The 13163-nt window shown below is 42.4% G+C and overlaps 1 protein-coding gene across 4 annotated transcripts in view; it reads right to left on the bottom strand.

The window, feature by feature from the left end:
• Positions 1–4196: 4196 nt before the first annotated feature.
• Positions 4197–13163, bottom strand: part of SLIT2 (slit guidance ligand 2) — a 403430-nt gene continuing 394463 nt past the window's right edge. For all 4 annotated transcript variants that reach the window (XM_060417558.1, XM_004009724.5, XM_060417559.1 and 1 more), the window contains 3 exons: positions 7930–8221; positions 7505–7716; positions 4197–5975 (listed from right to left, as the gene is read on the bottom strand). In XM_060417558.1, the coding sequence (XP_060273541.1) occupies positions 5734–5975; positions 7505–7716; positions 7930–8221 (746 nt within the window). In that variant the 3' untranslated portion in view covers positions 4197–5733. The remainder of the gene's footprint in view (positions 5976–7504; positions 7717–7929; positions 8222–13163) is intronic.

The following is a 13163-nucleotide window of genomic DNA, read 5'->3' as shown; positions in this document are numbered from 1 at the left end:
GACCCCATGGACTGTAGCCTACCAGGCTCCTCCCTCCATAGGATTCTTTAGGCAAGAGCACTGAAGTGGGTTGCCATTTCCTTAGGCTTTATGAGGCGGGGGGTGGGGGTGGGGCAGGGGAGGGCTGTCATTTTGTGAGAAATCTGGAATACCACACTGAAGAGTTTGGATTTTATCCTACAGAAGGGGTTGATTAAAGATATTTAAAGATATGTGAAGATATTAAAGACATGATTATAGAGAAATGTACTGTTTTCATTCAGTGGAGTGGAGGACGGGTTGAAATCACATGGCTGGGGCTTCCCAGGTCAGCAGCTCCTGTTGGCAAGTTGTTTCCAGCTCTGTGCAGTCGCCACGCTGCTGCTAAACCGAGATTCCAATCCTTGTGAAACAAGTTCACAAGATGTTACGCTTGACTTCTCGTTCTTCCTTGCAAACATACACAATTCATCATGATTAATTCTCCTACTGCAACAACACACAGTATACAGTCTCTTCTAATTCGTTTACCATCCCCACCCTTTTTTGACTCCTGGCCCTTCCATGTTTTTACAGTTAAGAAACAGCCTCCTGATCAATTGATTTTAAATTCTGCTACTTATCTAAAATTCCCATAATTCAGCTCTTGACAAATCATTCTTTTACTCGTCTTATTAATACTATTCTTGCCACAAGAATTCTGAACTTCTTAGCCCTCACCCTCAAGTATAGCCTGTATATTTCCACAACCATGCTTTTTCTCAAACAATTTTGTTTGCTTCATAGTGAATTCATACAGTGAAATTGTTCTCTGATTTTCTGAATTGATAAAGTACTTCCTTCTCCATCATTTTAAGCCTACAATGTTACCATGGCTCTTCCTGGCTCAATCCATATATGCAACGACTTATTTATAGAGACTGTATCTCTCAAGATTCAGCTTAACACTACTGGTCTTCCCTAGTATTTCCTGGACTGTTTTGGTTTCTTTAATGAGAACTGGAACATGTTAATAGAGGAAGAATAATTTTACCTCACAGATTGGAGGAATAGTCCTCTGGCATCCTGGCAAAGGGTCACCCTTAAGTGTACTTTTGCTGGTTTTCCAGTTGACCTCTTTCCTGAGTCTCTGGCTTTGATGCCCAGAGCAAAGAATGTGCATGAGTTTTAAAGCATGGATTGACCAGCAGTTGTTTCATTTACTCTAACCTCATCAGCCTTTGAGGTCATGGAAATTCCTTTGAGATTCCAGAAATATTACTTTTCAGTGCTATTGTAAGTGTTCATATTTTCTGTGTCTCCAGAGGCATTTCATTTGGAACTACATTACACATAACTAGTTGCTATTTTAAAATGGAAATCTACGTCTGTTGGCATTTTAAAAGCTTACTGTAAACAGATGCTCAAAAAAAATGGACTAGATGAAGTGAGTTAATAAAGTCAGAAAATGGTCACTGTTCTATTGCACACATGAAATAAACACATGCCTCACTCTGATCACATTAACTTCTTTTGTTTCCTTGACTACACATGCTTTTCTTCTCCTCAGGCATATAAACAGACTGCTCTCTTTGCATGAACCCCCACACACTTGACCCTCATATATTTCCATTTGTCTCCATCCTAGATCTGACTTTATCCTCATAATTTGGCTTCAATGTCACTTCCTCACAGGCATTCCCTAACCTCCCAATATGTATTTGATTGGATCCCTCTGTTCTGTGCTTATCTAGTACCTTACACTTTCCTTCAGGGTGCTTATCACAACTGGAGATTACATATTATTTTACTGATTTACATAATACCCATTACCCATTTTAACCTCAATTACAACTACATAGAGCATATGCACTGAAATGGCAGAAGAAGAATAGTGCTCAGTTGTGTCCAATTGTTTGTGACCCCATGGACTGTAAAGCCTGCCAGACTCCTCTGTCCATTAAATTTTCCAGGCAATAACACTGAAGTGGGTTGCCATTTCCTCCTTCCGGGGATCTTTCTAACCTAGGAATCGAACCCATATCTCCTGCATCTCCTGCATTGGCCAGGAGATTCTTTACCACTGTGCCACCTGGGAAGCTCAAAATGGCAGAAATAAAGTCTATTTCACTTTAGACTATGTATCAAAACTTTAGCATAGCTTATTGCGCTTAATAGAAGATAGGAAATAAAGTTATTTTTGAGTACACAAGAGAAGATTAATAACGAAAATAGCTTATGTACTTTATAAAGCTTTATATACTTTATAAAGCTTCATATACTTTTATAAGGACTTTTAAAAGCAAAACTTTTGAAATAATGGTCACTATATGAGGCAGATGACATCATAACAGTCACGATCTTTAAGTCCTGGATCGATTTCCACAAGTCTTTCAATCATTTCCCCAGAAAGAATTGCTGCTAATAAAGCAAGCCATCCAAAAAGAAAATGCTGAGAGCAATTCTAAAGCTGGGGTTAGTCTATTATTGCTTAGAAATAATTTCAGGAAATCTGCGGTGAAAACATTCTGAAGATTGAGATAGCTATTATTCAGCAAACACATCTTAAATGGAACACATGTCAAATCTTCACGGTATGTTATCTGAAGGGACCTCCTCACTCATGTGAGACTTAAATAAACACATTAGGGATGTTTAATTACTTTATCTTTTCAGATTACAAATGTACATTATTCTGTGTTGTAGCCTTGATTCTGAAATAGGCAAAATGGATTTTAACATGTTGAATTCTGTCGGAAATGCTCCAAAGTAGTTTCCTACTGAAGAAATCCTATGGTCAAGGCCTTATAAGTAAGCAGACTTTCATAACATGAATAACTGCCCTTAATTTGTTTCATTTACTGGTAATTATTTGACTACTGAATTTCCTCAAAGAAGAGCTCTTGTAGAAAGCAGTTGCATCATGAAGCAAATAATCCCCTAAGAAACTTGCTGAATCAACCCAGTTTCCAGCAAACATAATTATATTTTGTGTCTTTATAAGAAAGAAGGAGAAAGGATAACATTCTGGAAACAGCTAATATTTCAACTTTTTTGCTTAAAAAACAACAAAAACTGTATAATGTAGATTACTTAAATTGACATAATTAGTACAGAGAATAATTGGGCTGTGGAAATAAGGCACCAAGGCTTTAAAGTCCCTTAGTAGAAAGGGTAGCAATTACTGAGCTGCTGCCTCTTATCTCTTGAACACAAAGCATGTGCGGTCTGAGAGGCTGAAATTCAGTTCCCCCATTTTTGAGCTGTTTATGCCTGCAGAAAACAAGGAGCATAAAAACTCACAGGTTTGTCCTGGGACATGAATGAGATATTTCACGTAAAGTCCTTTGTATAGCACCTGCCGTATAATAAGCCCTTAGAAAACAATGACTATTAAGATAACACAAATCTTTGCAAAAAGAAGCAACCAAGCAACGAGCCAGAATAAATACTATAAAAGTTTTATAAGGACTATATAATATTTATATAATTAAAATGCAGACATTTTAAAGAATAGTGAAAAATTAGACATTCGTGTCTGTGAAAGAGGTGGAGTATGTGTTTGTGTGTGTGTCTGTGTGTGTGCGGTGCGCTCATCAATGCAAGCTCACATACACATGATTTTCCTACAGGGGACTTCCCTGGTGGTCCAGGGGTTAAGACTCTATGCTTCCAATGCAAGGGGCGCAGGTTCAATCCCTGGCAAGGCAAATAAGATCCCATGTGTGGCATGGCTTGATGAAAAAAAGACTAGATTTTCTTGCAGGGAACCAAAGAACTCCTGATGGGTGAGGGTTAATATTACTCAGCAGTGTTACTTCCCTGGTCTGGATGGCATATATTGATATGACCAACGCTTGCCTGAGAGCACCTGTGGAGAAAGGTTCTCTTTGTCTTTTCAAAAGTTTTCCATTTTGGTTCTAACTGTGGGGAAAAGAACAACAGAAACAAAGTCCCATTTTGGTTTAGTTAGATTTCATTTTATAATATCTGGGGGGAAGAAATGAATTGATTATGCACTTTTTTTTATTAGCCAAGAATGTGTTCTGCCCTCCATCTCTTTCATGTGGCTACCCCAAACCCCAAGATGTGACAATATGCTAATTTCAAACCAATTTCTGGCAACAAAGAGGTACAAGTTTCCTTCCCTGTTCTCCTGGTATCACCTTGATTAAGACATTCTTAAGGAAGGAGCTCTAAATAGCATGCAGTTTCTAAGAAAACCAACAAACTGAAGATGAAGTAAATATCTGTTTAATTTACATACATCAGTAGTGTAACTGATATTAGTCTGGAGAAAGACAAAGCACACTGAATTATACATGTACGTCTAGTTTTCTTCGTAAAAAAAAGTTTTTGGAAAGAAACATCTGCAACTTTACAAGGTACCCTGGGATTTTAACGAGGGAAGAGCACAGTCCACTATAAATTCTATTAATTCTACATTGTAATTTAGCAGCAAACATGTTAACATGGGAACATTAAAGTCATAAAGGAGCTTTATTGTTTGTGAAAAAAAAAAATCACAGTTCTTGACATTACAGCCTTTTCTCTCCCCTCCCCAACCACAGTAAAAGGGCAAAAAAAGGTCAAGGAAAATATTAATTTGTAAAAGATCTACTTTTCTAGTGTCGATTGCTACACACCATTTCTGTTCTGTGAGGACATGCTGCAGAGGGGTGCTTCTTTCTGTACAGTGAGCGTCTCACGCATAGACTTTACATACCCTCTGCAGGTGTCCTGAATGAGGCCAGTAGGTCAGTGACACCAGTGGTCAGATGTCAAGGTAAACAAACAGATCAACACACATTTATCCCAAGATAACACCCTATGTTAGTACTATTGCCAAGGGAAAAAAAAACCCACAAAAGAATCCTGATTTTTAAGTTTGAAAAATGTACAAAAATATCAGGACAATTATAAATTAATATATATTAAAGCATCGAGAAACAGCAAAAGGATGGCCTAAAATGTTAAGTACAATGTACTTTGATACAATAAATATTTCTCATTGAAACCGAATACTGTATAGGGCTGTTTAGAACTCATAGAAACAAAAATTCATATTATTACTAATTTATTTATCAATAATCTATTGGTTCTTTATCATCTCCTTTGTCATTTATATTACAAAAAATTAATACTGGAAAACGGTAGATAAACACTTTTGTGTGCTTCTCCTGCTAACATGCTGACGTTTAAAAAGAAGATAAAATTTATTTTAGCACTCTCATCTCCTCTCATGAATGGAACCCCGGTCTTCAGGATACCTTATGTTTTGCATAAAATATTTCTCATCCATTCATTCTGGCTGTGAATTCTGGAGTTCCATTCATCTGCCTTGCACCCTCACTCACACACATGTGCTTGGTCTGTCCTTCCTTATGAACCATGTAGATGAGAACCAGGGCGCAGAGAGTTATGCTCTGGGCAACTTCTCATCAGCAGAGAGAACCTTGTCTCTCTCTTGGGTATGTGCTTCTGCTGGTCTCCAGCAAATTAAAGGCTGAATCCAAGTTATCATGGTTCGCATCATTGTTCTAATGCCTCCAGGTGTATCATTCTTTATACTTCTCCAGCATTGGGGAAGCTTTAGTTCAAGCATTTCTTTTTTTTTCTAAATGCAGAAAAAAAGTCTTCATTCTCATAATAAAAATAAGTCTGTTCTGTATTTTACAATATATTTCAAATATTTCCACTATGAAGCATTCATGAGTCCAACAGGGTCAAGAAGTAGACAACATTTTCCAAAGACCAAAGCTGCCAGGGATGCGTTTAGGAGGTGCAGCGGGTACAGCCACACTTGACCACCTTCTCCACCTCGTCCACAAACGAGGACCCATCAGTGCATTCGAAAGAGTATTTCCTTCGCTTGCTCCTCAGAGGTCCGCAGCACTGCCCGCCTGCACAGCCCCCTCTGCATTCCAACCGAGACACCTTCTTGGTCGTCTGGCAAGCGGCGTAGCCCTGCTGCTTTTGGTAATAATCTCTTATCCGTTCCCCTCGACAAGAGATTTCTAGAAAAGAACAAAAAGCACAGGCAGTGTAAGGGCAGTAGCTGTAAGTTGTGCAAAGTGGCTATGAATCTACTGCTCTAAAAGTAGGGAGATGCTACTTTGGCTTCCGGTTTGTAAGGGCTATTTTCAGCATTTTGCTCAAATTTGCTATTACAGGCTGGTGGCACAGTCTGCTCTGTTCTTTGCAGAAGACTTCTTCTTGGCCTTTATTTTGAGCAAGTGAATATTCTATATGTGGACTATAAAAATACTATGCTTTTGCACCGAGAAGAAAATTGGATTCCTAAATCTTCTCTTTTATATATCAAAAATATACATCTTCTGTTTTTATACTACTAACAGCTGGTTTTGCTTACTACAGGGCACCATTTCAGAGTATGCAATTTAATTTATTAGATCTCGAGTTTAATACCATTCAATCTGTTACTTAATACAAGTAACATTCCACTAACTTCATAAATTACCCGAGTACGAACTAGTTCAAAAAGAGCCATCTGCTAGAAGCCTCCACGGGCACGTTCCTTTCATCTCATCACCCCTATCCGCACAACAAAATCTCTGCCAGCTGGAGGTGAAGCACATCCTGATCATGCAGACACAGGAGAAGGAAGTACGTGGGTTGACATGTCGGCCCATTTCTGTCCCTCTCTCCTGCATAATTTGCTATCTTCAATCAGTTAATGCTAAGGTCAAAGGTGATTTTGTCCTAAAGTTAGAATTATTAGCACCTTCTTTTCTGTGCCAGAAGATGAATGAGTGATCTATGCAGATGAGAACAGCAGATGAAGATAAGAAAAGTGAAAGTGTTAGTCGCTCAGTCATGTCCAACTCTTTGCGACCCCATGGACTGTAGCCCACCAGGCTTCTCTGTTCATGGGATTCTCCAGGCAAGAATATTGGAGTGGATTGCCATCTCCTTCTCCAGAGAACCTTCCTGACCCAGGGATCGAACCTGGATCTCCAGCATTGCAGGCAGATTTTTTACCATCTGAGCCACTGGGAAGCCCAAAGGTAAGAAGGACTGAAGGAAATGAGCTTCTGCATAACAGAAAAAGGAGTATTTTCATAGCAAGTCACAACATGGGAAGACATGTGAAGTCCGTGTAAAATTCTGCCACGGAGGTTTGACAGTGAAAGTGAAAGTCACTCAGTCGTGTCTGACTCTTTGTGATCCCATGCACTATACAGTCCATGGAATTCTTCAGGCCAGAATACTGGAGTGAGTAGCCTTTCCCTTCTCCATGGGAATCTTCCCAACCCAGGGATCGAACCCAGGTCTCCCTCATTGCAGGCAGATTCTTTACCAGCTGAGCCCCAGGGGAAGCCTGCCACGGAGGTTTAGTACCTTCCATATCTGTGCCTGCCTTACACTAGAAGGTAAATCAATAAGAGCAACTGCAAATAGTGCAAAGAGCTGGCATTTCTCAAGTCACTCTCCTCTCTGTGTGTCTCCCTTTCTCTCTTTTCAAAGCTGACGGCCCCTCTTGCTCTGCCAAGAGAGAGGGAGGGGCCCAGCTGGCTCGGCTTACCTCGATCACAGCTGTCCCCGGTATAGCCACTGCTGCATTCACAGTAGGGCTGCCCCAGTCCTGAGAGCCTGCATTTCCCATGCTTGCACTTGATCGCCTGGCACGGGTTAAACAGATCCTCCTCTTCATCACAGAGGACGCCCCCATGGCCCTCTAGGCACTTGCAGCTGTAGGAGAACGCATTGATGGGCAGGCAGGTGCCATGGACGCATCTACAGAGGGGGAGGAATGCAAGGATGGAAGTGCGTTAGGCAGGGAGGATAGGAACGGAGGCGCGGTGGTGGAGGGAATATCAGGGAGACGGTGCTAATGGACTGACTGCTGTCTCTCCCCTCTATCCCTTCCCCCTTTCCTTCTTTCCCTTCCTCAGTATGGGTTTCAGGGTTGGAGAGTGTGGGTTTAACTCCCAAGCAGCCCAAACTCACTTATTTCCAAGACAGGGGTCATTGGTCCTCTGATCACAGAGGGGCCCTGTCCATCCTTCCTCGCACTCGCAGGTGAAGCCGGCCTGGCTGCTGGGCTGGCATGTGCCATGGGCACACACCTTCTTGTGGCATGGTTCACAGCCGGGCAGGATGCCGGTCTGCATGGGCACCTTCCGGAAGTCCTGAAGTTCGCTGTTGATGTAAAGGTTCCGGATACAACCGTGGAAGCTGGTGCCATTCTGCCCAGGGGCCTGGCGAAGAGCTGCAGCCACGTTGTTCTTCCCGGGCATGCCTGGGGAGGGACACCAAGTCAGAAGCCAGGTTCCCCGGGGTTCCTCAGCCAGGGGCCACCCGGACCCTCTTAGCTCTTCCAGTGGGATGGGAGCAGTCTGTACAACTCTTCTTTAGGAGAACCAGACAGATCAAGCATCCTGTCCTGCGGTTCTCAACCAGGGTGCACATCAGAATCACACCAGATCTTTGAAGAAATACTGATGCTTGGGACCTCAGCTCAGACTGATTTGATCAGATTACCTGGGTGGAGTGGGGGAGGGAGAAGGGATGTATGTTTCTTCGTTTTTATATTTTGGAAGATGCTCTAGGCAATTCTAATGCACAACTAGAATAAAGACCCTAGGTTCACTGGCAGTCCATTTTTAATTTTTAACATTTGGTTTTTAAAAACCTTCAGTTCAGTTCAGTCACTAAGTTGTGTCTGACTCTTTGCAACCCCATGAACTGCAGCATGCCAGGCCTCCCCATCCATCACCAACTCCCGGAGTTCACTCAAACTATGTCCATCGAGTCGGTTATGCCATCCAACCATCTCATCCTCTGTCGTCCCCTTCTCCTCCTGCCCCCAATCTATAAAATCTAAATTTGGATCACTGTACTTAAAAGTAAGTGGGAATGGGAAAGGGATTCCTGCTCCTTTACCTCCACACCCAACTCCAAACCTGGACACACACCCCTGAAGCCTAGAGTTTCGCAAAGTAGTTTTTATTCCCTGACCAACCCCAGGGCCCAGAGAGCTCAGAGGGCATGCTCAATGTCGCTAGTAAGACTAGGTTAGAATTAGGCTGATAAGACAAACTTCCCTAATCTCAGGCCATAGTTCAGCCCGTTGATTTTCAGAGGATGAGAGCTGAGGTTCACAAGGACCATTTGCCCCAGTCCTGACAAATTTCAAGCTGGCAACTAGTCCAGCGCAACACTGGCAACGTCCCAAGCTCAGCCACAGATGTCATTGCCGGAAAAACTGACCCTGCTTCCTATCAGGATAGCACCTCATTCACATCTTATTTATTCCCTTGCTAATTGGGTGAAACATTCATATTCCAAGAAATTGGGGCTATAAAAGAAATTCTTCCAAAACCAGAATTTGCAATCGTGTGTGTGTGTGTGTGTGTGTGTGTGTGTGTGTGTGTAAGTGCTTAGTCGCTCAGTGTGTCTGACTCTTTGTAACCCCATGGACTGTAGTCCAACAGGCTCCTCTGTCCATGGGATTCTCCAGGCAAGGATACTGGAGTGAGTAGCCTAGCCTTCCTCCAGGGGATCTCCCCAACCCAGGAATCGAACTGGGGTCTCCTGCAATGCAGGCCGATTCTTTACCAGCTGAGCTACCAGGGAAGCCCCATATATATATACACACACACACACCACACATACACACATATATATGTGTAGCGTGCTAAGTTGCTTCCGTCGTGTCCAACTCTTTTGCGACCGCATGGACTGTAGCCTGCTAGTCTTCTCTGTCCATAGGATTTCCCCAGGCAAGAGTACTGGAGTGGGTTGCCATGCCCCTCTCCAGGGGATATATATATATACACACACACACAAACACATACAAATTATATACACACATAAATATATACATACACACATATATACACACATGTATATTCCACTAGTGACAGTCATCTGGTAACCCTCATTTGTTAAAGCTGAGGAATCTTTCCATGACCTAAGCCAGACCCTGAAATAGTTCCTGAATGGGATCCTACATGAGGCAGTTGGGGAGGGGATGGAGCCAAGGTCTTCAGAGCAGCTGACATTCTCCCCTGCACTCGACTCTGAGTTACTGGCTGGGGTCGTGAAGTTGGGAAAGACCATGGCTCTCACTCTCTAGAAGGTTTGTTGGTTATAGACCAACAAACTTGGTTGGTCCTACCCTCTGGGTAGCATCTTCTCTCCCATTCAAAGGAGAACCATTCGAGGTCTAGCAGGCACAAAAGTCAGACAGTGACTTACACAAAACCACTAGGCTAGAGGTCAAAGCCTGTATTTTTGGACTGTGTGCATTTGGGCCAGTCATTTCTTCTCTCCTGGGGTTCAGTTTTCTCATCTGTAATGCCCATGGACGTACCACCTGTTTCCCAGCTTGAAATACCTAAGACACACCAAAGGGGGTGCTGTTCAGAAGGAGGCTTCCCAGGCCCCCTTCTTTTCCCACCTGAGATTCTGACCCAGAAGGAAGGGGTGGGCAAAGAAATGTAAACATATAGCTCAGGTGAATCTGATGAAAATGGGCAGGGTCACACTTCAACAGGTACTGAATTAGGTGTCGTGGATTGAAAGTTGTGAGTTTGGGTTTTTAGTCTGCCTGTCTGGCCTCAGTAACTAGATTGCTTCCTAGAGTGGGGTCAAAAGGACAGAATGTTCCATTTTCAGGAAAGGAATCAGTCATGTCCGACTCTTTGCAACCTCATGAATCGCAGTACACCAAGCCTCCCTGTCCATCACCAACTCCCAGAGTTCACTCAGACTCACGTCCATTGAGTCAGTGATGCCATCCAGCCATCTCATCCTCTGTTATCCCCTTCTCCTCCTGCCCCCAATCCCTCCCAGCATTAGAGTCTTTTCCAATGAGTCAACTCTTCGCATGAGGTGGCCAAAGTACTGGAGTTTCAGCTTTAGCATCATTCCTTCCAAAGAACACCCAGGGCTGATCTCCTTTAGGATGGACTGGTTGGATCTCCTTGCAGTCCAAGGGACTCTCAAGAGTCTTCTCCAACACCACACTTCAAAAGCATCAATTCTTCGGCACTCAGCTTTCTTCACCATCTAACTCTCACATCCATACATGACCACTGGAAAAACCATAACCTTGACTAGATGGACCTTTGTTGGCAAAGTAATGTCTCTGTTTTTCAATATGCTATCTAGGTTGGTCATAACTTTCCTTCCAAGGAGTAAGTGTCTTTTAATTTCATGACGGCAGTCACCATCTGCAGCGATTTTGCAGCCCCCCAAAAATAAAGTCTGACACTGTTTCCACTGTTTCCCATCTATTTCCCATGAAGTGATGGGACCAGATGCCATGATCTTTGTTTTCTGAATGCTGAGCTTTAAGCCAACTTTTTCGCTCTCCTCTTTCACTTTCATCAAGAGGCTTTTAGTTCCTCTTCACTTTCTGCCATAAGGGTGGTGTCATCTGCATATCTGACGTGATTGATATTTCTTCCGGCAATCTTGATTCCAGCTTGTGCTTCTTCCAGCCCAGAGTTTCTCATGATGTACTCTGCATGTAAGTTAAATAAGCAAGGTGACAGTATACAGCCTTGACGTACTCCTTTTCCAATTTGGATCCAGTCTGTTGTTCCATGTCCAGTTCTAACTGTTGCTTCCTGACCTGCATACAGATTTCTCCAGAGGCAGGTCAGGTGGTCTGGTATTCCCATCTTTTTCAGAATTGTTCACAGATTATTGTGATCCACAGAGTAAAAGGCTTTGGGAATGCTGACTAAAAACTCTTCTTTCCCCCTTTTTGAAAAATGTTCTTTTTTAAAAACATGGAATTCTATTTATTTACTTTCTTTGTTGTTTAGTCACTAAGTAATGTCCGACTCTTTGTGACCCCATGAACAGCAGCACGCCAGGCTTCCCTGTCCTTCACTATCTCCTGGAGTTTGCTCAAACTCATGTCCATTGAGTCGGTGATGCCATCTGACCATCTTGTCCTCTGTCTTCTCCTTCTCCTCCTGCCCTCAGTCTTTCCCAGCATCAGGGTCTTTTTGCAGTGAGTCAGCTCTTCACATCAGGTGGCCAGAGTATTGAGCTTCAGCTTCAGCATCAGTCCTACCAATGAATATTCAGTGCTGACTTCCTTTAGGATTGACTAGTTTGATCTCCTTGCTGTCCAAAGGACTCTCAAGAGTCTTCTCCAGCACGACAGTTTGAAAGCATCAATTCTTTGGTGCTCTGCCTTCTTTACTTACTTACTTATTGGCCATGCCATGTGGCATGTGGGATCTTAGTTCTCCAACCAGGGGTCAAATCCATACCCTCTGCAATGGAAGCACAATCCTAACCACTGCATCATCAAGCTTCTGGCCCAAGCACTCCCATTCCATACTTATTTATTTTTGTAACCACATTTTAAAGGGGTCTTAGAACACTCAGTGAAATGATCTCTAATGAAAGTGTAAAAAAATCTGGTGAAGGACAAGTCCGGAAACAAACCAAAAGCCACAGAAGTTAGACTGTGTAAGAAGTGAATGTCAATGCAGGTGGCTTTGGGTGCAGACAGGCCTGAACTCAAACGAGGTCTCTATCATAGCTTCATAGCTTTGTGAACTTGGACATGTTCTAGGAGTCCCTGAGATAATCCCTTAGCGATTATAAAACAAAAAATCATACCTACTTCCTACATTCTCTGGGGGTAAGACTGTAAAAGAAGCATTATACTGAGAACACAGCAGATGCTTAGCAAATACAATTTCTTTTCTCTCCAACCACAGGCAACAATGGAGGCTCTTGCCTGTTAATGAATCCCATAGTGTGATTCCCATGAAGCAAACAGATCAGTCATCTTGCTGCCCAGACTTTCTATAAGATACTTTTATTACAATGCATTATGGTTTCTTGAGGATGTGACTGTCTGCTCCACTCCCCTGGGTACAGAAGGGATGATTTTTTTTTCAGTTTTTTATTCTTTATGCCTCTATTAACTTAGTTCTCAGCTTATGGGAGGTGCTCAGTAAATCTTTACAGAATTGTACCAAAAACTTTTAACTACTTTAAAAAAACCTGAAATTCTATAGGAGTGTTCAGATTGTCTACTGCTAAAATTATTAAAATCAGAGGTGCTCTGGAATTTCAGAAATTTTTCAAAACTGCTTTTAGGGAAGGCTTTGAGGGGTTGGTAAAAATATGTAGCATCCCCAGGTTGTTCTTGTGAAAATAATTGATGTAAAGTTTAAAATACCTGTCATGGTGAAAAAATTGGTTAC

This window comes from Ovis aries, chromosome 6, assembly GCF_016772045.2.
Source record: "Ovis aries strain OAR_USU_Benz2616 breed Rambouillet chromosome 6, ARS-UI_Ramb_v3.0, whole genome shotgun sequence".
Lineage (NCBI taxonomy): Eukaryota > Metazoa > Chordata > Mammalia > Artiodactyla > Bovidae > Ovis > Ovis aries.
This window is presented reverse-complemented; position numbering and strand designations above follow the sequence as displayed.